This window comes from Anomaloglossus baeobatrachus, chromosome 5, assembly GCF_048569485.1.
Source record: "Anomaloglossus baeobatrachus isolate aAnoBae1 chromosome 5, aAnoBae1.hap1, whole genome shotgun sequence".
In the NCBI taxonomy this organism is placed as follows: domain Eukaryota; kingdom Metazoa; phylum Chordata; class Amphibia; order Anura; family Aromobatidae; genus Anomaloglossus; species Anomaloglossus baeobatrachus.
Window position 1 is genome coordinate 437,065,384 of NC_134357.1, and position 26,000 is coordinate 437,091,383.

The 26,000-nt window shown below is 48.1% G+C and overlaps 1 protein-coding gene across 2 annotated transcripts in view; it reads right to left on the reverse strand.

The window, feature by feature from the left end:
• Window positions 1-18,566, reverse strand: part of TAF4 (TATA-box binding protein associated factor 4) — a 106,555-nt gene extending 87,989 nt beyond the window's left edge. For both annotated transcript variants that reach the window (XM_075347765.1, XM_075347764.1), the window contains exons 1-2: window positions 18,241-18,566; window positions 16,597-17,523 (exon numbers count right to left, since the gene is read on the reverse strand). In XM_075347765.1, the coding sequence (XP_075203880.1) occupies window positions 16,597-17,523; window positions 18,241-18,517 (1,204 nt within the window). In that variant the 5' untranslated portion in view covers window positions 18,518-18,566. The remainder of the gene's footprint in view (window positions 1-16,596; window positions 17,524-18,240) is intronic.
• Between the last annotated feature and the right edge of the window lie 7,434 nt (window positions 18,567-26,000).

Below are 26,000 nucleotides of genomic sequence, written 5' to 3' on the forward strand. Positions count from 1 at the left end.
CTGGGTCCAATCTAAAAATGCTGAATGCTTCAGGTAGTATGGAAAGATGTGCAACATGATCCAGGGCAGACAGCAGAGGATGGCATTTCACAAGAGTTTTTCATAAAAATCCAATAAAGATCAATTTCACATGCAAAACAGGCAAGAAGCCAGCCGGTGAAGTCTACTCTGTGTCCCGCACTCATCCTGAGGTTTCCATGTCTCACCACCTGCGTGTTTCCTCTAGATTTGTATGCGGCCGTCATGTTACACAAGGTAGTGGCGTACAGAACAGACTGTTGTGATGATTTATGGCTGTGTGTGAAAAATAACATCTCCTTGTCAAAATAGGACTCGTTCGTCCAACATTGTGTCACTTTCAACAGAAGACAAAAAAAAAAAAGTTCTACAAGTTCCAAAATATTCATAGCCGAGGGTAGTATTCGGTGAATCTGCCGCAGAGAAGTATGTGACTGGTCCACCTCCGCAGCTCCCCGGCTGAGAACGAGTTCAGGTATTCCTCTTTATTGTGCCCTCTCAGACTGGCCGAGCAGCCATGTGTTCTCGATGGGGAGAGGGCAATAAGTAGTCCCCTCTGGGTGCAGCTTATATCCATGAGAACGAAGAATGGGACCGTAGAAAGCCTACAAGCCCAGTCCTTCAAATACGCAATATGGCAAGTGCTGCCAAAATCGGAGGGTTGGCAAAAATTGCACTTGCACGTATAAAGTACCACGCGTTGTTTAAAGAGTTTTTTCCACCACAGGTAGGGATGGTATAATCTATAAGGATGGGACGATCAGAAATTATGAACAGCCAAAATGACGTCAATGGAGTCTATCACGCAGTCCAAGCCCTCAATCAATATTTTTCCCGAAAAAAAAAAAAAAAAAAAGATTCAACTTTCATCACTTTTTAATCCGGTATTTAGTCAGTGATTTAGTTGTCATTTTTATGGAACAATAAAAAAAAAAAAAAAAAAAAAAGAAGCTTCTCCTATTCATTAGTGGTGTTAAGAACCGAGAGTACGGATGACAATGTGAGCCATCAGTGATTTTCCCCAGACCCATAGACTTGTAAGGGCAATTACGATTTCTGACATGGGTCAAAAACTGATGCAACTGTTTATTGCATGCATGGTCTGCAAAAAAAAAAAAAACCTGCATGTGTACAGCCCTATAGGTTATAATGGGGGGGGGGGGTTCGGTGTGAAAAATGGAGAACATCAGAGGAGTCAAGGAGGGTAAGCCTAGGTTCACATTTCCATCAATTTGTATCAGTCACAATCCGCGGCTCTGGTAAACAACGGAATCCGTTTGGCGGATTCCGTTGTTCCCATAGACTTGTATGAGCGTCGGATTGTGACTGATGATGCGTTGCATCCTCCGCCCGACTGATCAGTTGTGGAACGACTGACTGTTGGGCGGCAGCAACACAGCATGTAGCGTTAATTGAGCAGCGGAATCCTTTTGATTTCGCTGCACATGCTCTCTCTCGGCGGCCGAACGATCAGCCCGGCAGCCGCCTTCTGTGAGCAATCAGCTGATCACCCGGTAGCCCGCTAATGAGAGCAATCAGCTGATCACCCGGCGGCCGGCTAATAAGAGTGATCAGCTGAACGCTCTCATTAGCCGACCGCAGGGAGATCATCTGTTCGCTCTCAAAAGCCGGCGGCCGGCTAATGAGAGTGATCGGCTGATCGTTCTCTCTGTCTCTTGTTTTATAACGGAATCCGCTTTGTCTTCCAATACTTGTCATCCGTTGTACAACACATCAGTCACAATCGTTAAGCAACGCATGTGACTGATGCAAAACAACGGAAATGTGAACCTAGCCTAATATACAACCTGTCAAGAACCACAACTACATACAGTCACGTGTCCAGGATACTTCACATCACCACAGTAGGAGTTTACATTCATTACTTTCAGAATATCAATGTGGAGTAATGATTATGGTTCAGCCTCTCGGGGGTAATGGGAGCGGTTATGCCAATCCACGACAGATGTAACAAGTTTCTGCTTCGGAATATGACCATACCGTGCCCAAGCCTTTTCTTGAGATTAATCATCTTATACATCAGTGAAGGGTCCACATGAGGGCAGCCCTGAATGATAACAGGACCACGCGCTCATCTGATCTGCCCATTTTATCATACACTTGTACTCGTACACTGGACAGGTTCGTTTTGACAGAAATGTGGCATAAATTACCAGGGCTGTGGAGTCGGAGTCGGAGTCGTGGAGTCGGAGTCGGAGTCGGAGTCGGAGCTCATTTTGGTGGAGTCGGAGTCAGAGTCGGAGTCGGTATAAAATGCACCGACTCCGACTCCTAAAATATATAATAAATTGGGGACAGGAGTGCAATGCAGAATGTGCTGAATATTTTACTAAATAATAACATTTAGTATAATGCTTATATTTAAGTGAAAAATTTATTGTAGTACAATGTGAACATCAGACATTTAATTGTTTTTATGATACAATAATCAAGATATTTGGATAGAACATAAAATATTTATTGGAATACAACTTTAGAACACAAAAAACTAATAAATTGTAAATATGTAATATATATATATATATATATATATATATATATATATATACACACACACACAGTGTATATACACACACAAGATATATATGTAATCTACTGTATATTACATAGTGTATTACATATTTACAATTTATTACAGTTTTTTGTGTTCTAAAGTTGTATTCCAATAAATATATTTTATGTTCTATCCAAATATCTTGATTATCGTATCATAAAAATTATTAAATGTCTGATGTTCACATACACATATTCATGTACTACAATAAATTTTTCACCTAACTAAGCAATATATGTAGGAGCCGGAGTCGGAGTCGGAGCCGGAGTCGGAGCCGGAGTCGGAGTCGGTGCAAGAGAATTTGAGGAGTCGGAGTCGGAGTCGAAGGTTTGGCTTACCGACTCCACAGCCCTGTAAATTACAGTTATGTCCACTTTATCTTTGGCTCTTCCAAAACTACGTGAGTATTTCTGCAATTTCCTCTGCAGTCTACTGCCAGATTACTACTGCCTGTACATCGACGATCACTATAATCCACCTATGTATAGTGCTGTGGAATTAACAGCGCTATATAAATGAATAAATATTATTATTATATTATTATATTTTAATTAGGAACCGTCGGCTACTATCACACGAGACAAATCCTTTCCATTTTATTTTTAATGTTGAAGCACCATTAATTGCAGGGCACTATACAAATGAAAAATGGAGACTGACCCGTACTCCGGAAGGAGTTACAACAATACACCGGAAGGAGACAGGCGACCCACCCACCGAGGAGTTACAACAGTGCACCGGAAGGAGACAGGCGACCCACCCACCGAGGAGTTACAACAGTACACCGGAAGGAGACAGGCGACCCACAACAATACACCGGAAGGAGACAGGCGACCCACCCACCGAGGAGTTACAACAGTACACCGGAAGGAGACAGGCGACCCACCCACCGAGGAGTTACAACAGTACACCGGAAGGAGACAGGCGACCCACCCACCGAGGAGTTACAACAATACACCGGAAGGAGACAGGCGACCCACCCACCGAGGAGTTACAACCGTACACCGGAAGGAGACAGGCGACCCACCCACCGAGGAGTTACAACCGTACACCGGAAGGAGACAGGCGACCCACCCACCGAGGAGTTACAACCGTACACCGGAAGGAGACAGGCGACCCACCCACCGAGGAGTTACAACAGTACACCGGAAGGAGACAGGCGACCCACCCACCGAGGAGTTACAACAGTACACTGGAAGGAGACAGGCGACCCACCCACCGAGGAGTTACAACAGTACACTGGAAGGAGACAGGCGACCCACCCACCGAGGAGTTACAACAATACACCGGAAGGAGACAGGCGACCCACCCACCGAGGAGTTACAACAGTACACCGGAAGGCGACAGCATGTGATAATATGAAGAAGAGAAGAAAAAGCATGCCCCCCCCCCGGCGTATTATGGTAGGGGCGCAATCCCAAAAGGAGGAGGGAACAACATTTTGTTCTCTTGATTTGGTTGGGCTCAGGGCACAACCCTAATGGACACCTTATGTGTGTAAATCACTACTGTTGTGACTTCTGCTCCCAATTCACACAGTAAAAAAACTCCTGACAGCGAGTAGGGCATATTAAGGGAGTGAGAGCTGGAGGACACCAAGTGGCGCTGTACAGACACAGCGGTAATGGTGTACGGGACCTCAATAGAGTGAGGAAAAAAATCGTCTGCAGCTTGGATAGAAGGGGCAACGCGTTTCAACCTCAACTTGAAGTTTTCAAGCTTTTTTTTTTTTTTTTTTTTTAAAGTTAAAAAAGTTCCACAAATACAAGATGCTATGTTTATTCATGCTCATTCCACGTGGCACCGTCTTTGCATTGAAGCCCATACTCCATTACCGCAGTGTCCGTACAGTGCCGCTCATTGGAAGCCTGCCGCTTTCCTCACTACCCAGTATGTGAGAGTAGACGAGGGTCATATGGCAGTATAGAGGCAGCATTTTTTTGAACAGAGGGTTTTAAGTTTATTTTGAAGTTTAAGAAGTTGGAGAAAAAGTCTGATAAGTTGAGAGAATACGTTGCAGAATATGAAAGATGCACGGGGGGGAAAAGTTTGGAGACAAGTTATTAGGAGCAGACATATGGAGGTCTTAGGCACCCTGGTGATCCCTAGATATGCAATGCCTGGCTGGCCTCTGCTTTCCTCTGGCAAAAAAAACAGCTGCACTCTGAAACGAGCGGTTTCTATCGAAACACAATTATTCTGATTCTTTTTAACTAATCAAAAATGCACGCTATATGATACATGGCATTTTTCCCTCCAGCAGGGTCTGTGGGGGGAGAACACATCTATAACACAAAGCCCACAATTCTCTGTGCGCCTTGGTATAAAGCTGGAGGGACATGAAGATACAGTAAGGACTCCCAGCAAGAGGAGTGCCCGACACCTAGGGCTGCGGTAACTTGATCACGATTTGCTGTCTACATTTTGAAACTAAAACATCAAAACACCACGAGGCACGATGGACATTGCACAGAAAGTGGAGTTGTATGGAAAAGAAGATAGGATCAGACTCGTGTATTAGTCAATGGTGGCCCCCATATATTGTGTTTGTTGTTCACGGATCCATTACAGTTGTTAACATAGGAGAAAAAAAAAACAAAAAAAAAAAAAACCACAAACAGATTCCATGGGGCATGTCTCTGGACATAAAATGGGCACACGTGCGTGTTTGTTCCGTTTCCGTATATACCGGAGACACGGACAAACGTGCACCAATGTTAATCTATGTTTGAGGTCACACGTGCGTTATTTCATAATGTCCGTGTGTGTGTGTCCGTGATCTGTATGTGTTTCCGTGTTGAACGGAAGCATGTCCATTTTCTGCACGGAGCACGCACACGGACCCAATCAAAGTCTATGGGTATGTGCACACACGTTAGTAAACACGTAGGCATCTCCCTATGGTCCGTGTCCGTTTGGTGTTTTTTTTCTAGCGATGTCAGTCATTCTTTCTATTTCTGTGTATGTCGGTCAATCTCCCTCAATCCGTCGGTCGGTTTCTCTGTCTGTCTCTCTCTCTCACAGTCTGTCGGTCTCTCTGTCTCTCTGTCCCTCTCACAGTCTGTCGGTCAGTCTCCCCCCTCTCTCATATTTACCGTTCCGCGATCACCGGCGCGGTGCTGCACAGCTGTAAAAAAAAAAAAAAAAACCTCCAGCGGCTTTTGCTATTTTGAAAAAGCCGGCCGCTCATTAAACAATCTAGTATTCCCTGCTTTCCACGCCCACCAGCATCTATGATTGGTTGCAGTTAGACATGCCCACACGCTGAGTGACAGCTGTCTCACTGCAACCAATCACAGCAGCCAGTGGGCGGGTTTATACTGTGCATTAAAAAAGATAAACAATTAAAAAAAAAAAAAAAAAACGACGTGTGGTCCCCCATTTTGATACCAGCCAGGGTAAAGCCACACGGCTGAAGGCTGGTATTCTTATGATGGGGAGCACCCCAGCCTAACAATATCAGCCAGCAGCCGCCTAGAATTGCCACATCCATTAGATGCGATAGTTCTGGGACTCTACCCGGCTCTTCCAATTTGCCCTGGTGCGTTGGCAATCGGGGTAATAAGGAGTTATTGGCAGCCCATAGCTGCCAATAAGTCCTAGATTAATCATTGCAGGCGGCTATGAGACACCCCAATGATTAATCTGTAAGTTACAGTAAATAAACACACACAGTGAAAAAAATCCTTCATTTGAAAAAAACAAACACTACAAAAAAACCCGCGTTCACCAATTTATTAAGCCCCAAAAACCCCTCCAGGTCCGGCGTAATCCACGAGGTCTCTCGTCGCTTCAAGCTCTACTACATGAAGGTGACAGGAGCTGCAGAAGAACACCGCCGCTCCTGTCACCTCCATGCAGCAACTGAGGTGAGTATCGCGATCATCTGAGCTGTCACTGAGGTTATTGCGGCCACCGCTGGATCCTCCAACTGTGACAGCAAGTCGCCCGAGTGACAGCGATGAAGTCACAGGTGAGTTGCGGTCACAAGTGGAGGATCCAGCTAGCCACGGGTAACCTGAGTGACGGCAGCGCTAATCGCGCTGCTCACTACAGTCACTCAGGGGATTAGCGGTCACCGGTGAGTCCTTCATGGGTGACCGCTAATCAGTATGCGACACAGACAGAGCCGCAAGATGACAATGAAGTCGGGTGAAGTTCACCCGAGTTCATTCTCAGCGCGCGACTCTGTCTGCTGTCAGCGGGTATGCATCAATGACATGTTACATCACACACGGACATTTCACACGGACAACACACACACGTCAGTTAATTTTCACACGCACATTACACACGCACACATGGCTAGCATACGCAGTTCACACAGATGCCACACGGACCTTAAAAACGGACACAAAAACGGGACACTGACCCGAAAAACGGCCCGTAACACACGTGCGTGTATTTTCACGAACGTGTGAAGGGGGCCTTACAAAAAGTAAAATAAAAGCAGCCAAATGTTTTCAGGCTATTAAAGTGAAGGAGGAGGGTTTATAAGTAAAAATTGGGAACATGAAATAAAACCAAACAAGACAGGGAGAAGCATAAAAAGCAAAAAGTAATATTATATATATATATATATATATATATATATATATATATATATATATATATATATATATATATATATATATATATATATATATATATATATATATATATATATATATATATATATATATATATATATATATATATATAAAGGAGCGATGTAAGAACAGGCTATCAAACTAAAGCTCAGTTCTCCCCACTCAGCTCTAGGTACCTTACACAGTTTGGCTGGAGTCACTCATGCCTTACACAGTCCAGGCTGACTGCAACGCACCGACCAGCCGCAGGTGCCCCAACCAAAACTGACCAGCCTCATTTAGGTCTGAGTTCGCATCAGGGAACCTGCATTCAGCTCGCACAGAACTTGTGGTTAATTCACACCTGCCAACCACTGCTGTTAAACTGCCAGCAGACAATAATAAGGCGACCAGTGGGCGTAAGAAGGCGACCAGGGGGCGTAGGAAGGCGACCAGCGGGCGTAGGAAGGAAACCAGCGGGCGTAGGAAGGAAACCAGCGGGCGTAGGAAGGAAACCAGCGGGCGTAGGAAGGAAACCAGCGGCGTAGGAAGGAAACCAGCGGGCGTAGGAAGGAAACCAGCGGGCGTAGGAAGGAAACCAGCGGGCGTAGGAAGGAAACCAGCGGGCGTAGGAAGGAAACCAGCGGGCGTAGGAAGGAAACCAGCGGGCGTAGGAAGGAAACCAGCGGGCGTAGGAAGGAAACCAGCGGGCGTAGGAAGGAAACCAGCGGGCGTAGGAAGGAAACCAGCGGGCGTAGGAAGGAAACCAGCGGGCGTAGGAAGGAAACCAGCGGGCGTAGGAAGGAAACCAGCGGGCGTAGGAAGGAAACCAGCGGGCGTAGGAAGGAAACCAGCGGGCGTAGGAAGGAAACCAGCGGGCGTAGGAAGGCGACCAGCGGGGCGTAAAAAGGCGACCAGCGGGCGTAGGAAGGCGACCAGCGGGCGTAGGAAGGCGACCAGCAGTTGTATAAAGGCCTGTTTAGATGGCCAGCGACAATTCCACGCACACAAAATGACATTCTATGGGCACAGAGCAACCATATCATCATTGTAGTAGCAGTACAAAAGATTGTAAAAAGGTGATGTTAATGCTGGCATGAACGATCCAATGACCGACTACTAAGTGTTTTGCTTATTCGTAAGATTATTGCTGTTTACAATGTCTTTGCATTATAGGAAAATTATAAGTTGTAACTAAAGCAGGTGACCTCAAGTCACCTCCAGAAAGATCACCAAAAACGGAGCCTGTTGATATCATCACAAAGGCACCTGACAGATTATAACGTAAGGGAACCTACAGAAGGCCCTGAAGTGATGATATTATATATGTTCTTACAGGACACAACCTCTACAACCAGTGAACAAGAAGCTGTGGCAGGCCACGTGGTGGCAAAGGAGATCTCCAGGATTGTACATTGATGGCCATCGGTGGGGGGGGGAAGTATCGGAGCACTAATACGGAGGAAAGGAGCTGAGAAGACACACTCTGCCTCCTCCTATAGCCAGGAGCAGCCATGGTTCAAAAGCAGAATTGTCTGCTCCAGTTGTGTAGAAAAATGATTAGTTTATAAAAAGCTGCAGCATAATTGTGTTTCCTAAATGCGGATGTGTCCCCGATAGATCTTAGAGGGAACCCGTCATTTCTAGGGACTACAGAAACATTTCAGTACTATATAGCAGCAATAATAAAAAAGTATCCTACAGAACGACGATTTATTGACATCCGCACTCCACTCTCCATCATTTACGAATATCTAATATACTGTCTTTCTGACCCCTATATAACCATATGGGCAGAAATTAAGACAGGTGCCCTAAAAAGGAGTTGTCCCATCTGGGACATTAAGGCTATGTTCACACACTGCGTTTTTTACCTGCGTTTTGGGTCCGTTTTGGGTCCGTTTTTGCTGCAGAAATTTCTTGAGAAATTCTTGTAACCTTTCTGCAGACATTCCCAGCAAAACCTATGGCAAAAAAAATTAGCTGTGCACACACTGCGTTTTTTTCTTAAGAAAATTCTTTCAGTAGATTTTCTTAAGAAAAAGAATGAGCATGTCACTTCTTTTCTGCAGCTAACTGCGTTTTTTGCCATAGATAATTGGCACAATAACGCAGGGAGCAACCAGCGGTAAAAACGCACCAAAAACGCACCGAAAACGCACCAAAAACGCACCGAAAACGCGCCAAAAACGCAGGTGCGTTTTTGGTGCGTTTTTTAACGCAGGTGCACTAATCCTTCACTCTTAAGAAATTTCTTAAGAAATTTCTTAAGAAAAATCATTTTTCTAGTGTGAACATAGCCTTAGGGCATCCTCCACCGAGACACCTACATACGTTATGAAGGGGGCCCGGTCATGCGACAAAAGGACTGGAGTGGAGGCCGCGCATGTGACTTTCTCCCCATTCACTTGTATCAATTCTAAAACTTGCGGAGTACACTTCACATATGTAATGAGGTCAGTTCTGGACAAAGATGTGGGTCCGCAGACGGGAAACGCAATAATCCTACCAGATAATATACGTGTGCTCGGGATGTTACAGACACCGGCATATCCGCATAGTTAGTGAAGCCGAGAACGCAGGCAGTGTTTTTCCTGAAGCGTCTTCTTTAAAGCCTGAAGAAGGGACCGGTCAACTCTTATGCGGACTTCACACGGTACGATCTATCGTGCGATTGCACGAGTGATTGCACCCACCCACGGTGTTTGTGCGTCACGGGCAATTAGTTGCCCATGGCACACAAAGTCGTTAAACCGCCGTCACATGCACTTACCTGCTGAGTGACCTCACTGTGGGCGGCGAACATCCACTTCCTGAAGGGGGAGGAACGTTCGGCGTCACAGCGACGTCACACAGCCGCCGGCCAATAAAAGCGGAGGGGCGGAGATGAGCGGGACGTAAACATCCCGCCCACCTCCTTCCTACCGCATAACCGGCGGGAGCCGTGGGACGCAGGTAAGCTGTGTTCATCGTTCCCGGGATGTCACATGGAGCGATGTGTGCTGCCCCGGGTACGATGAACAACCGGCGCAAAGTAGAATAAACGATTTTTTAAAAATGAGCGACCTGTACATGATTCGCGATTCGTAACCGATTTGCGATCGTTTACAGACGCTCATAGGTGTCACACGGGACAACGTCGCAAGCGGTGCCGGATGTGCATCACAAAAACAGTGACCCCCAACGACATATCGCACGATAGATAGTCTCATGTGACGCCCGCATAAGTCACATTATGGCTTTCAAAGCCTGAAGGAATTAGAAAGTTATAAAAGCCTACAGGTTTATTCTTCGTATATAGGTTTTTATTTACCGACATGTAGACGGATGAAACTCTCTCAGCCCGGGTTAGCAGCGATCTGTTGTAATTCACATATATTGCACCATTTATGCCTATAAACGTTCCAAGCCCATTACAGCTCCTAGAGCTTTATTCACTTTGGAGGGGTTTTTTTTCTATTCTCCATGGCCGCTCTCACAGGTCTGATATTTCAGGTTTGCGATGTGTGGACTGGCCGTGGGTCTCCTGAACCAGGACTCAACAACCCAATGAGGACACACAAAGCTGTTGAATTGGGTTAGGAGACCGGCAGCAGATTTAGACATCGCAGTCCGTGCTTGGACCATGTGAACCCAACTTTGTATACAAATGGAAGCCTCTCTTCATGCGGGGCATAAAATTCATCACAACATACACCAAGGGCGCCCTACAGATCCTATTATCAGGTCCAACTGGCTTTATTCCTGGTGCCCATCATTTTATGGGGAGAAATAGGAGCGGCACGCTGTACTACTACTCTAAGGGGTACTTTGAACACTACGACATCGCAGGTGTAAGGTCGGTGGGGTCAAATTGAAAGTGACGCACATCCGGCATCGCAGGCGATATTGTAGTGTGTAAAGCCTAGATGATACGATTAACGAGCGCAAAAGCGTCGTAATCATATCATCGGTGTAGTGTCGGCGTAATCCATAATTACGCTGACGCGATGGTCCGATGTTGTTCCTCGCTCCTGCAGCAGCACACATCGCTGTGTGTGAAGCCACAGGAGCGAGGAACATCTCCTACCGGCGTCACCGCGGCTCCCGTAGGATATGCGGAAGGGAGAAGGTGGGCGGGATGTTTACATCTCGCTCATCTCCGCCCCTCCACTCCTATTGGCCGCCTGCTGTGTGACGTCGCAGTGACGCCGTACGACCTGCCCCCTTAATAAGGAGGCGGGTCGCCGGCCAGAGCGACGTCCAGGACAGGCGAGTCCATGTGAAGCTGCCGTAGCGATAATGTTCGCTACGGCAGCTATCACAAGTATATCGCAGCTGCGACGGGGGCGGGGACTATCGCGTGCAACATCACAGCATCAGCTTGCGATGCCGCAACGTGCAAAGCCCGCCTTAGGCTAGGTTCACACTTCCGTTAAATTGTATCGGTCACAATCCGTTTAGCGGATTCCGTTGTTCCCATAGACTTGTATGAGCGGCGGATTGTGACTGATGATGCTGCGTTGCACCCTCCGCCCGACTGATCAGTCGTGCAACGACTGACCACGGGGCGGAAGAAACGCAGACTGTAACCTTTTTTGAGCAGTGCAATCCGTAGGATTTCGCTGCGCATGCTCTCTCTGGCTCCCTGCACACGTAACCAGGATACACATCGGGTTACTAAGCAATGCGCTTTGGTTAGTTACCCGATATGTACACTGGTTACGAGTGCAGGGAGCCAGCGCTAAGCGGTGTACGCTGGTAACCAAGGTAAATATCGGGTAACCAAGAAAAAGTGCTTTGCTTTAGTTACCCGATATTTACGTATGGCTACGTGTGCAGGGAGGCCGACACTTACCCACTCGGCTCTACCCCCTCCCGCACTACGCATGTATGTACACACACACACACACACACACACACACACACACACCTCCCAGCCCTGCAGTCCCCGCAGCACTGACGTCCTCAGCGCCACGGCCCCGTTCTGCTCCACCCACACCGAACTCCGCCCCCGCACACAACGGAGTCCAACAATGAATTCTGTTCTTTGTCATCCGTTGTACAACGCATCAGTCACATATGTCAAGCAACGCATGTGACTGATGCAAAACAACGGAAATGTGAACCTAGCCTTGGGTTAGAAGGGGATATATGCGTGGCTCCTGAGCTTCTGATGCATATGTAAACAGAGCCCCGAGGCTTTAGTAAGACATATTACCGCTCTGTGTTTTATGTTTTTGGGGAAAAAAATAGAACGGAAACGCTAAAGAAACCTCCCCCCACAGACCTTCCGATAGTCCTGCTTTCAATATAGCTCTTAAAACCGGGTATACGTCACTCCGGCAGAGCCATAGGGTTTCTACAATCATATATCTGCCATGTAATAGCTAATGTTATTAAATTAAGGATAAGGCGATACCCCTTTAATCCACAAGTCCACACAGGTACCATATATGATGAGGCCTCATCCATCAGTTACCAGACCGCTGCAGCCAGTCATGTGATCACTAAGGCCAGCAATAGGCATCAGTGGTCAGGAGACGGATGGATGAGACGTCATTACTTCTGACACTTATGAGAATTTTAGAAAAATCTTTAAAATGATCCCCCAATAATAAACCTACAAGTCCCCGACTATATGCTGGGAGCTATAAGTTGAGAACAGCTGGAGACACGGGATATAAATGTATCTGCACAGTCTACACCACTGAAAGCACGGACATCAGCAAGACTCAGGGTCAGTGAGGAACACAGATATTTGGGCTTGGGACAATTTAGGGGACAGGTAGCGGACACATCTAGAAGTGTGAGGCTGCCGAGGAGCTTCTTGGGTTGTCAGTTGATGTCTCTGTATTTTTATTTCTGGGCAGGTTGGCTCCTGGAGTGAACGAACTGGCTCCCAAAGTCAACAGTATGTTCTATTCCAGCATCCTCCTATACTTAACAGCGTGAACATTAGTCACACATGTCAGAGATAATAAAGATCTAGGAATACATACTACATCTATGTGCAGGACAGATGTAGCAGAGCTAAACGCACAACTAGATGGCATTGGTTGTGCATTGTGTTTTCCTGCAAACCAAAGAAAAGGCAAAAACACCGTCCTGCAATATTCCCGGGACTCACCACGTATGTAGGATGTGAAGGTAAAGAATCTTACCTGCTCCGATAGGTGCCCACTTAGTACTGGGCAGGGAGCGCTGACAGGCTGCGGGCACGGCGACCTCTAGTGGCACCACACAGGTGTGACTGCACCGTAACTAGAGCTTCCCTCAATCAGCACAGCCTCATTTGACCAGGGGGGCAGGAGTTGGCATGATAAGTGTATATCACCACTGTGCTACAGGTGTGTGCCAAGATTGATGGGGGGGGGGGGGCTGGAGAAAGGTCTGGAAATTAAGGATCTGGAGAAATGTTTTCTTTCCCTCTCACCCATTTAATTTTCTGTTTCTTATCAGCTACGTGACAAGCTCATCAAACTGCGGCACCTTGTTACCACAAGGGCAGATATAGTGAGGGCCAAATACTTATAAGCACCCGGCCCCAGGCTCATGGTGAGACGAGGCTCTAATAGGGCACCCACTGAAAACTATGGGGCGTCTAAGGGTGGCTTTACACGCTGCGACATCGCTAGCCGATGCTAGTGATGGCGAGCGTGATAGCACCCGCCCCTATCGTTATGGCGATATGTGAACATCGCTGCCGTAGTGAACATTATCGCTATGGCAGCGTCACACGTACTTACCTGCTCGGCGACATCGCTGTGACTGGCGAACCACTTCCTTTCTAAGGGGGCGATTCGCTCGGCGTCACAGCGACGTCACTAAGCGGCCGCCCAATCAAAGCGGAGGGGCGGGGATGAGCGGGACGAACATCCCGCCCACCTTCTTCCTTCCTCATTGCTGGCGTGTGGCAGATAAGGAGAGGTTCCTCGTTCCTGCGGCGTCACACGTAGCGATGTGTGCTGCCGCAGGAACGAGGATCAACTTCGCCCACACGACAGCAGTGATAATTGAGAATGGACCCCCATGTCAACGAGGAGCGATTTTGGACATTTTTGCAACGATCCAAAATTGCTCCTAGGAGTCACACACACGAGATTGCTACAGCGGCCGAATGTGCGTCACAAAATCTGTGACTCCAACGAGATCACTGTAGCGAAATCGTAGCGTGTAAAGCCCGCTTAAGGTGCCACCATAATCTTCCAATGTCAAAGATTACACAATACTGGTAGATACCACAGTACAAAACTACGAGTGGGGTCATGTAAGTGGATCCATGTGAACAGCAATTTACCTCTTTGTGGACCACTAGAGGAACTCAATCAGTTTTGTAATTGAAATGCAATCCGTATGAGGTGGCAGAGGGATTTTCAGTGTAAAGATATCAGAATAGAATGCGATGGTTTAGTGTGTGAACAGCGCTCTAAACATTACAAGGTTTATAGAGCAAAAGAAGAAGTGGAGACGTCCAGTGTGACACTACAAGTGGCCAAAACATGACAGCCACACTGGGTGCCACGTAGTGACCTGTTTAGGACTGTCTCATTCAGACCGGTCTTCACGTACATCCTCTACCTGTTGATTTAGCCGACAGAACAGTTACCTTTTATAATCCATGGTGCTGTTCACACAAAAATAAAATAAAAAAAAAAAAAAAACCAACAACAAAATCAGACGTGTGTATTTGATTCATATCACAGATAACAAAAAAAAAAACAAAAAAAAAAAAAGATTAAAAAAAAAAAAAATCTATGGGTCCTTTAACCCTTGTTTGGCATCGTGGAAAAAAAAAAAAAAAAAAAAACTAGGGGTACCAATCAGAATGGGATCACATGACCCTATGGTACCAGACAAGGGTTAAAATCACAGGCAGTATCAGTGTACTGTAATTAACAATGTGGTTAATCAAAGAAGTTCTGCAATTCATTCTTACACACGTGGAAAATCACTGATAGTAAAACTGACAAGGAACCAACACTGATGAAAATCAAATGAAAGACCCTGATGACACTTCTTTTTTTGGTGGTGGGAGAAAAATGATCGATGACTGAAGGACCCCAAGGAGGGGGGAGGTTATCACTAAAGTGCACAGCACAGATCCTAGTATCGGGGAAGGGTCTGAAACTTTCTAATCTACTTTGAGATACAACTTGATCGCTATTTCCCGGATCTCTCCCGATGACAGTGAAGAGCATTCTCATTCAGATGCAGCAGCTCAGGACCTACAGACGGATCCCCCCTCCCCAGTGGGGATAATCCTAGGAAACAAGCCTTGCTCCTGATAGTTTACCTGCACTGATACATTGGAGCAGGGTCTGGAGTGCGGCTGTTGGGTGGTAGCAGCGGACTGTCTAGACTCCATGTAAAGCGTAACATTTTATCAGCAGTTTTATACAAGTCCGTGGCTTACAGTTGCAGGGTCTATATCCCTCCATCAGACGTGTATCTGAAGCCCCCAGCCGTACGTAACTCCGCACACATCACTCCTGCAGGTGCACTCCTCCAACATTCGAGACCATGACCCAATTTTGACAAGTCGCGAATGACAAACTAAAAGCGCGGCTAATGCACATTGATACGAATCCAGTTTATATATAGAGCTCCCATTTAAGACGCCAGCCCTCCTCCGCTGTCATTCAATATCCCGAGATACAGAAACCAAGCTTCCAAACTCCAACTTCCTAGAAAAAACACACAATGTGTCTGAGCTGCTGCTTCCTCTCCAATGTCAAGTTCATGCCTTGCTGTCAGTGAATAAGCCGAGCTCACCACATCGTGTGAGACAGTGTAACACCCACAACTGGAGTACCTGCCCTGCTACATCGTAACAAACTGACAACACACGAGATTTGTAAACAGACTGGATACAATCGCTGTGAAATATAAGATCACCTTCAGGAGTCAATATACGGCAAACATGGTGAGTAATCTATACAAAAAGCAGATGAGAAAACGACAATGTGAAGACCCCGCAAACCCTGACTCTTTCTCCGCTGTCAGTAGCACAACGGTGTGACTACTCCGCACGTCATAGATCACATCCAAGGCAATAAGACTCTATGCAGCCATCCTGAATGTAAAGCACAGAATGACATAGAAATAATCTACAGAAACATCGCCCGCCACTTTCATAATCAATACAAAATCACAAACTGGCCATGTACCAAACCTGTTCCCAGAGGTGAGGGGTTAACCGAGGTGTAGAACGAAAATGAGCCACAGGTTAGATCCTCTGCTGCCACCTCTGTCATTCTACTGCACAAAACTGGGAAATGGGGGCAGCCGAGGACATGGGTAGGGGCCGGGGTACTCCAGGTAACCTAGCCATACTGCATCTCTCAGCCCCCGAACAGAGGGACGAGCCATGCCCAGAGCGATGGGTTCCAGACAGCAAGAAGCGGAGGAAGCCAGGACGGAAAACACAATCCAAGACACACACAGCTTTCTTACCTGGGGGTAGCTGAAAGTTTTGGATGTTGGTTGGATTTGGAGGCTGTGGCACCCGTGGTGCCAACATGGGAGGTGCAATAGTTGCCCTGATGCCACCAACTGGTGCTGCTGTAGGAGTCCTTGGCAAGCTTTGAGGCACAGTGCTGACTGTCGCTTTGCCCATGGCCACAGGGGTGCCAGGAGCAGGAGCTGCCCCTCCAGGGCCCGGATGCCCTGCTTGCATAGTCTGTCCTATAACCATATTTCCAGGGTTAGGCTGGCTCTGCTGAGGAGTCTGAATAATAGTTTTGGGGGACTCCGACTTGATCACCTGGCCAGAGGCCGGGCTGGGCTGGCTGTTAATTTGCAAAGAAACCCCGCCAGGAGTCGGCAAAGGGGAATTGATCACAGTATTGCTTCCATTCTGGGTGGCTGGCACTCCCTGATGCACCAGAGGTCTGACCAGCGCTACAGTAGTTGGTACACCTGCCATGCCCGTGGGCTGCGCAGCTGCCCCAGAAGTCGATGTTGACGAGGAGGAGATGACAGAAGCTGACACATTAGTCGTTGCAAGATACGAAGTCTGAATCACCGTGTTGGCCCCTGCGTTTACACCACCCTTGGCGACAGGAGCGGGGCCGTTGTTTACCAGGTTAACACCTGGCGCAGGATTACTATTCCCCTGAAATGTGGGTCCATGCCCACTAGGTCCGTGAGAGTTTAATACCACATTACTCCCATTCATGGTCTGCAGGGCTGTAGTCTTTGCGTTCCCTGAGCCGTGGTTGGGCAGAGCAGTCGCTATGGTGCCAAGGACCCCAGCTTTGGCTTGACTCAGCGGTCCTGGGGCTTCAGATCCAGCAGACTGGACATCATCTGGCTGCTGGGCTGCAGACTGTGGCCGGCTGTTGTTGATGACACTTCCTTGAACTCCAGGTACAGCGGCTCCTACGAAAGAGAACAACAGTGACACAGTGATCCCAGGAGGGGGACAACACCAGGGCAGCAGACGCCCCCAGCCTCCGCTAATGCCCCGCACCTATAGCGCCTGCAGAATAAGGGAGCAAATAATTAGATTCTACCATCTCCATTTATACGATCATGGCATTAACCCCTTCTGCACCCTTACCTGACCGAGACAACCTTGAACAACTTCCGCTGCGCTCTGGGAAGTGCCCACAACTGGCACCGCGATGCCCCTTACAGTTAAACTAATGAAATTACCAAAACTTTCAGGACACTGTAACCAGACTTGCAACGGTTAATGGGCATCACATGACCGTGGCGATCACATGGCATTTCCGTTACCGGTTATGCGAAGAAACAGAAAGTTGCGCCATACGAGTGGCGTGGAGGTCAGAGCAGGCGACTCTGCACCAAAATAGCAGAGGCTGCAGGTGCAGACCCCCTGCCCATACTCCGCACACATGGCCCGCCACCCATGGGGACCCCCAGTGACCCCTGATCACCCCCAGGGTGACCCTGTGCAGGCCTGGTGACCCCAGACACCCCCAGAAGGTCTCTGGTGACGGCAGATGTCCAGCACAGGCAGCCCGAGCCCCACAGCCCCCCAGCAGGAGCTGGCAGCCCACAGGTGACAGCAGGCATGTCCTGTGCCTCTGTGTGCCCCCTGCAGCCCTCCACCACACCGCTCCCCCGGCTCACCAGTCTTGGGCATCCCCGGGGAGATTCCTATCTTCGGCTCTGGCTGAACCCCGGCACTGGCTGCTGCCCCTACCCCAGGGCTGGCAACATGGTTGGCTAGGGCCTGGTTGCGGACCTCGGGGGGACCCGGATGCGGCTGCTGTGAGTGGTGGTGGTGATGGTGGTGGTGGGCTGCGGCTGCCAGTTGGGACTCCAATGAGCCCACCAGTTCACTGACCACTTTGTCGTCCACGTCCGTGTTGAAGAAATCATCCAGCAGATCCGAACCCGCCGCCATCTTTACTCCGCCGCTCAACTCCAGGAGGGCAGCGGCGCTCTGCGCCTGCGCGGCTGGCCAAACACGTCACACCAAAGCAGCTCAGCCATTGGCCGGCGCCGCCCTATATAAAGCGTGGGCAAATGGCTGCGAGCGGTATTTGGTGTTCCAGGAGGGAATGGAGCGGAGCTCCTGGGGTGGCAGCGGGCACAGTACACGGCGGCGGGCCTGGCGGACAGGGCTGAGCGCGGAGATGGGTTTACAGGCAGGAACACGGGACTGTAGGCGCCTTCATCAGCGCAGGAGGAGGGGGGGCTTGGCTCTTTGTCTGTGCTAATTCAAAATGGCTGCGGGTGAGCGCCCGGCTGAAGGGCGTTACACCTGCCGCCGGCGGGAGGCTACTAGTCCCCCGACTGTCAGCGCTGCGGACGGGGGCCAGAAGCCCGCTCTTATCATACACACCCAGCCTCCGGGGGCGGAGATAGGAGGCGGTGTGTGCAGGACGCGGGCACCGGGGGCGGGCGGGAGTCGCAGCATTTCCGGGGCTCTGACTGCCCGTGTGTACGGAGGTCTCTGCTCTCAGAGGGTCCTCACACCGGCGGGCGCCATCCCGGGGGCACCAGTGCCCACATGCTGCCTGTCAGTGACCGCACACGGAGCGCTTTCCCGGCGTGTTGTGTGCTGCGGTCCGGACTGTTAGGGGAGACCCCTCCACGTGTGAGGGGATTGTGGAGTTCACACTCTGCCAGGGTAAAGTATATAAGGTGTGTGGAGGTGGTATCTGAGACTCCACCGTGCCCACGTATGACCCTGCCATAGGCTTCAACCATGGCAAATAGCGGACAAAATCCTTTCTGCTGTAGGTCACCGGTTGTGCGTAAATCCACGGTGTCCAGAAACGTGATCGTGAACACGGACGCTGCGATCGCCCACAGAGAACACTCACGCCTCCGCGGAAAAGACGCAGCGTACCTGGATTGTGGGCACATACCCTAAAAGGGGGGGTATTCCCATCCCCAAGATCCTATCCCATTATGACAAAGTACCTCTAATTGCAAATGTTGCATAGTTCCCCAGATTTAGGCTAGTTTCACACTTGCGTTGAACGGTATCTGTTGCATTGCGTTGTGTGACGGATGCGTTGCATATAATGGCACAACGGATCGTACAAAAAACGGAAAGTTTTTTTTTTTTTTTCTTTACAGTTTTACCGGCAGCAGACTATTGTGAACGATCAGCTGATCACCCGGCTGCCGGGCGCTCAGCTGATCGCTCTCACGTGCCGGCGGCCGGGCACTCAGCTGAGCGCTCTCGCATGCCGGCGGCCGGGCGCTCAGCTGAACGTTCGGCCACCGAGAGACAAAATAAAGTTTGTGATTTAAAAAAAAAAAAAAAGCATGCACAGTGAAATCCTACGGATTGCGCTGCTCAAAAAAATGTTACATGCTGCGTTCCTTCCGCCCGACGCAGCGTCAAAATAATGACGCTGCGTCGTCCAGTGGATGTAGCGCTGACACTTGCGTTACAGTGTGTCGTCCATACAAGTCTATGTAGAACAGCGCAGTGCGTTAACGGACCGCGCTATTCTCCATGGTGACGGACTGTGCTGAACGCAAGTGTGAAAGTACCCTTAGCTATGTTGTTCACCTCATGTGCAGGGTATTGCAGCTTGGGTATCCATGGTTACAACTACTCATAAAGACAGTTACCGTATTTTTCGGTTTATAAGACTTCCCAAATTTAGAGAAAAAAAATGGTTGTTACAATCCGATGATCTCGGGGAGGGGGGGATGTTGGCAGTTGTGGAGCGGGGTCACTGGAGATGGGCACTGGTGGAGCAGGTCGATGGTGTGGGTCCAGAGTGTCCCAGGTGCTGTAAGGGAGGCAACTTCCAGAAACTGTCGGCAGTGCGGGCTTCAAAGAAATGGCGTTCAGAGTCGGCATGTGCACAGATTGAGCTATCAGGTCAAAGACATGCAGAGATCTCATCTGCGCATGCATCACCTCCAGGTGCCATTTTCCTTAAATCCGCTTCTGGGAGATCAACAGGCCAAAGGCAGCTCGTGCGCAGATGAGATCTTGAGCCGAGAGCTCAATCTGCGCTTGCAGTGCCTCTGGGAACTATTATTTAAACCCCACACTGCTGACCTTGTCAGGATGACCCAGCATCTACATCCTCTCTCCACCACCTCCCGGTAAGGTGCATTTGGTTTTTAAGATGCACACCTTATTTTCCTCCCAATTTTGGGGGAGGAAAAGTGCGTCTTATAATCTGAAAAATACAATAGCTGCTTGTGGTCATAACCATGGATACGTAAGTTGCAATACCCTGTGCATGAGGTAAGAGACATAGCTGATCAGGGGAACTACACATTTCTAATTGGAGGTATTTGATAATATTATCACACCTGCTACATGTTGGGATAGATTGAACTCCCTTTTTATAGCACCACTGGTGTTTTGTTCCTTTTTTTTTTTTTCCCCTCCAATGCAGACCTGGCGCTTTATCTTGAGCCTGTAACTTCTGACTGGCCAGAAGTTACATCACAAGCTCTCATTTCAAGTTAATGGGGCTCTCATAGACTTGAACTGAGTTGTAACCTCTAGCATGCTCTATGAAACACGAGCACCTGGCAGGTCACAAATCAGACTAAAGGTACCGTCATACTAAGCGACGCTCCAGCGATCCCACCAGCAACCTGACCTGGCAGGGATCGCTGGAGCGTCGCTACACAGGTCACTGGTGAGCTGTCACACAGGCAGATCTCACCAGTGACCAGCCAGCAGCGACGCGTGGAAGCGATGCAGCGCTTGGTAACTAAGGTAAATATCGGGTAACCAACCCGATATTTACCTTGGTTACCAGCGCACACTGCTTAGCGCTGGCTCCCTGCTCTCCTAGCCAGAGTACACATCGGGTTAATTACCCGATGTGTAGTCAGGCTATGTGTGCAGGGAGCCGACACTGACAGCGTGAGAGCGGCGGACGCTGGTAATGAAGGTAAATATCGGGTAACCAAGGAAGGGCCTCTTTGTTACTCGATGTTTACATTGGTTACCAGCGTCCGCAGAAGTCAGCTCCCTGCACATTCAGTTGTTGCTCTCTCGCTGTCACACACAGCGATGTGTGCTTCACAGCGGGAGAGCAACAACTAAAAAATGGCCCAGGACATTCAGCAACAACCAGCGACCTCACAGCAGGGGCCAGGTTGTTGCTGGATGTCACACACAGCAACATCGTTAGCAACATCGCTGTTACGTCACAAAAGTCGTGCCTCAGCAGCGATGTTGCTTAGTGAGACGTGGCCTTAACAGGAGCAGTATACAAGATAGGGGACTTAAGATTATTGCACCTCTGAAGTGGCACATTAAAAAAATATGGCTGTAGTGGTGCTTTAACGATAAAACATCCCTGCTGGCACTGCTGTAGTGATGGTGCTAAATGCTCCTGTGATGTGATTGCTACCACAAATCTGGTTGCCCAGTTCACAATTCCTATGCACTAATTTGGAAGTCCCCAGGCGGTGAAAGTTCTGTGGATGCTGACACGTAGTAATGATCACAATTTCACCTGGTTTCTGGAGGGAGATTTAGGCTTTATTTCACTTGGGGACCAAATAGTTAAAGGGGAACCTGTCACCAGTTTTTCAGCCTACAAGATGCGGCTACCACCAGTGAGCTCTTTGTATATGTATATATATATATAGCATTCTAACATTTTGTATATAAGAGCCCAGGCCACTTTGTAGAACACAAAAAACACTTTAATACTTATCCAACGTGACCGTTGGGTTCTAGTTAGACGGGCGTCTCTGTTGTCCGGTGCCGCCTCCGCCTCTTTCTGCCATCTTTGTCATACTACTTTTGTAGCCGGGGGTGCATGACGTGTCCTACGTCATCCACACTCGCCGGCATCGAGGTCCTACGCTGGCGCACTTTGATCTGCCCTCAGGGTAGATCAAAGTATTGTAGTGCGCTTGCGCAGGACCGGCGAGTGTGGATGACGTAGCACGCTTCATGCACACAGGCTTCTGAAGGAGGACGAAGATGGCCGAAAGGAGACAACAGACGCCCATCTGACTAGAATCCACCTCAGCGCGACCGTTAGGTAAGTATTAGTGTTTTATAAGTTCTACACAGGTACTGTTCGTATGATAGTTTGTCTAAAGGCTGAGTACAGCCAATCAATGAGCTTTATTGCATGTGGATGATGTCTATGCTGTTATGAATAATACAGATTTAATAGAAAAAAAACATGGGCTTCTGCCTATTTTTGATAACTAGCTTAGGTAAAGCAGACAGCTGGGGGCTGCAACACTTGCCAGTTATCAAAAATAGTGGGGTCTTAAGTTGTTTTGTTAAACAAAAATTATATGGGCTCCACCCTATTTTTTGATAACCAGACAAGGTAAAACAGACCATTGGGGACTGGTATTATTAGGCTGGGAAGGTCGACCCTAGCCTAAAAATAGTAGCCCGCAGCCGCCATAGAAGTGGCACATAGTAATGGGCAGTCCGGCTCTTCTTGGTTATCTGGCTCACATTGCTCCGCTCACCAAAAATAGCCAGCTCTTTCGGATTCTAAATGATTTCCTATTAAATGTGTTCACCACAGGGGAGCATATTACACATTTTAAAGCATAGTAATGCTGCTGAAACGTCGCCCACCCACTGCTAAACTCTGCCCACTCACAATGAGCCAATTAAATTGCTGGGTGAGTGGGGTTTTGTTCAGGTGCACAGGGTTTCAGCCACTGAACACCGGACTTTTACGCCCAGTGAGAGCCATTAAGAGAATTTAGTTACTCTAAGGCTAAGTGCCCACGGGACTCTGTACCCGCGGATATATCTTCAGGTACGTCCGCAGGTTTCCCGCAGCAGCTCCCCGGATTCCGTAGCTATACATTGCTGCGGGATTCCAGCGAAATAGCTGTGGTAAACCTGCGGACATTCGTGCGACTTACCTGCAGAAGTCCCGGCCTCTATCTCCATAGTGGAGGGCTGGGATTTCCGCAGGACTAATTGACATGCAGTTATGTGCGGCTGCGGGAGATCTGAAGCCGCACATACCGCAGCGTGGACACACACACTCCCCATGTCCCATAGGATAATATGGGGCATGTCTGTACTTGCTAAAACCTGCGGATTTATCTAGAAAATCCAGATAAATCCGCTGGTTTTCTGCAGCAAAATCCGCGGGCACAGAGTCCCGTGGGCACATAGCCTTACTGTGGTACCGGCTCTGTGTTGGATCATTCGTGACCGACACGTCACGAACATCTATTAGATGCACAAATTCTGGTGCTGCACCTGGCTCTTCCTAATTGCCACTGCACCAGTACAATTGGGGTAATACTTTTGGGGTTGATTTCGGCTGTGAATTGACAGCTGGCATCAAGCCCAGGATAAGTAATGGAGTGGTGTTTGAGACATCCCCTACAAAGGAAAGGAAAAAAATTTTGAATAAAGACTCCCTATCTCACTTCTCAATTCAAAAGAGATCCTGGAATGTTTAAACCTTCAATGGAGTAATATCCCATGTCGCTCATCAATTCCTATGGAGCCTTATTCTGAGAACTTTCTCATAATGAGGCTTCACAGGTCACTGCCAGTCAGCAGCAGATTTTAATTTCTTATGCTTGTCTGCTGTTAACCGGCATTAACCTATTGAGACTCATAAAAGAGTTCTCAGAACAAGCTCCATAGAATTCAATGGATGTTGTGGGACATTACGTCAGAATTTCCATGATTTATTTTGATGTAAAAAAAAATTGGTGAATAAGGGTGTGTAGGGTATGTTTCTTCAAATATACTTTTTTTTTTTTTTTTTTTTTCTGTCTTTTATTAACTACACTTGCTGGATTAGTAGATGCCTATCTGTTACTCACCCCGGGGCTTGATATTAGCTGTCAATTCACAGTTGATATCAACCCCTAAAGTATTACCCCTATTGCCACTGCACCAGGGAAATTGTGAAGAGCTGAGGCGAAGTGGCAGATTTGGCACATGTGATGGGATTTGCTACCTCTGGGGTGAATGCAGGCTGCTATTTTTGGCTGGGAAGGGCCAAATAACCATGTTCCTTCCCACCCTGATAATACCAGCCTATGGCTGTTTGCTTTACCTATATAAATATTCCCAAGCCACATATTTGCAGGGCAATTGCCCCAATTTTGTTTCCTTCTGCAGCCCCCTAGCCTTTACTACGACCATACTTCACAGAAGTTTGGGTCTAAATTGACTTGTATGGGATCTGGCGTCAAATTTGACGACTGAACTTTTAACTAAAGTCTGGGTAAACCCGAATGTCCATGAGTCCGCTCATCACTAATCATAGTGTCTTATTCTTGCAGCTCCTTGCCTGAGCCGAGACCAACGCTCTGAGACCCCAGCGTCCCAGATCATCTGCTGCTGTAAGTTCAGGTCATTAGTCCCTGTCACACGTCCATGAAACAGTGCGGTCTCTGATCACAATCTTTGGCCGAACTGCCTCGGAGGAATGAGTCATTTGTGTCTGGTTAGGAGACCTCGTGGTCAGGCTGGGTATTGCGATCTGAGCACAGCTTGTGCTTCACGGAGACCTGAAAATTGAAAATGCTGCTAGGCTGCGGTCCCCCAATCTGAGGCCTAAGGATATGTGCACACCATTTTATTCAGGTGTTCAAAATGGCAGATTTTCTAATGGAAACCACACCAGAACACTGCTTTTGAGGAGGTTTTCAATTCCTGATGTGTTGGTTTGTTTTTCTTTGTTTTTTTTTTTCTCTCCCAGCTTTCTCATTGTACAGTGCCCAGTTTGAAGCATTTTCCCTCAGGAGCCACTTCATAGTGACCTGCACTTTTTTTTTTTTTTTTAAACAAAAATTAAAAAACACTCAACTGTATGAATAGTAAAGTGGTTTTAACAATATCAATTAATAGGTATAATATTTCAGGAGCGCTAGAAAGGATTTTCTGTGTTTTTTGTTTTTTCCCTCAATTTCTAAGTCATAACTTTTTTTTTTTTCTGTCAACATAGCTGATTTGTGGTTGTGTTAGCCACTATGTTGTATAGGATGGACGTTTTAAACTTGCTGTCTGATGTTAACACTTCTCTGCCCTTGAATGAGGACCCCACCACCAGAATCAGTTTGGAGCTGAATACTGTTTTGAAAGAAGGTTTGTCATTGGGTGTCCTAGACAAAAAACAATGTAATATTTAGAGGTTAACTATCATTTGTCCCATCTTCCATGCCCTTCCCAAGGCGCAAAAATCCTTTCCCCCCCCTTTCGGCCCTTACTGGCAGGGATAGGCTCCTCAAACTAAGCGTGCTTTACACACAGTGACATCGCTAGCGCTGTCGCTGGTGAAAGCACCTTCCCCCGTCGGTTGTGCGTCACGGGCAAATCGTTGCCCTTGGCGCACAACATCGCTAGGAGCCGTCACACATACTTGCCTAGCGACGTCGCTGTGGCCGGCGAACCGCCTCCTTTCTAAGGGGGCGGTTAGTTTGGCGTCAGTAAG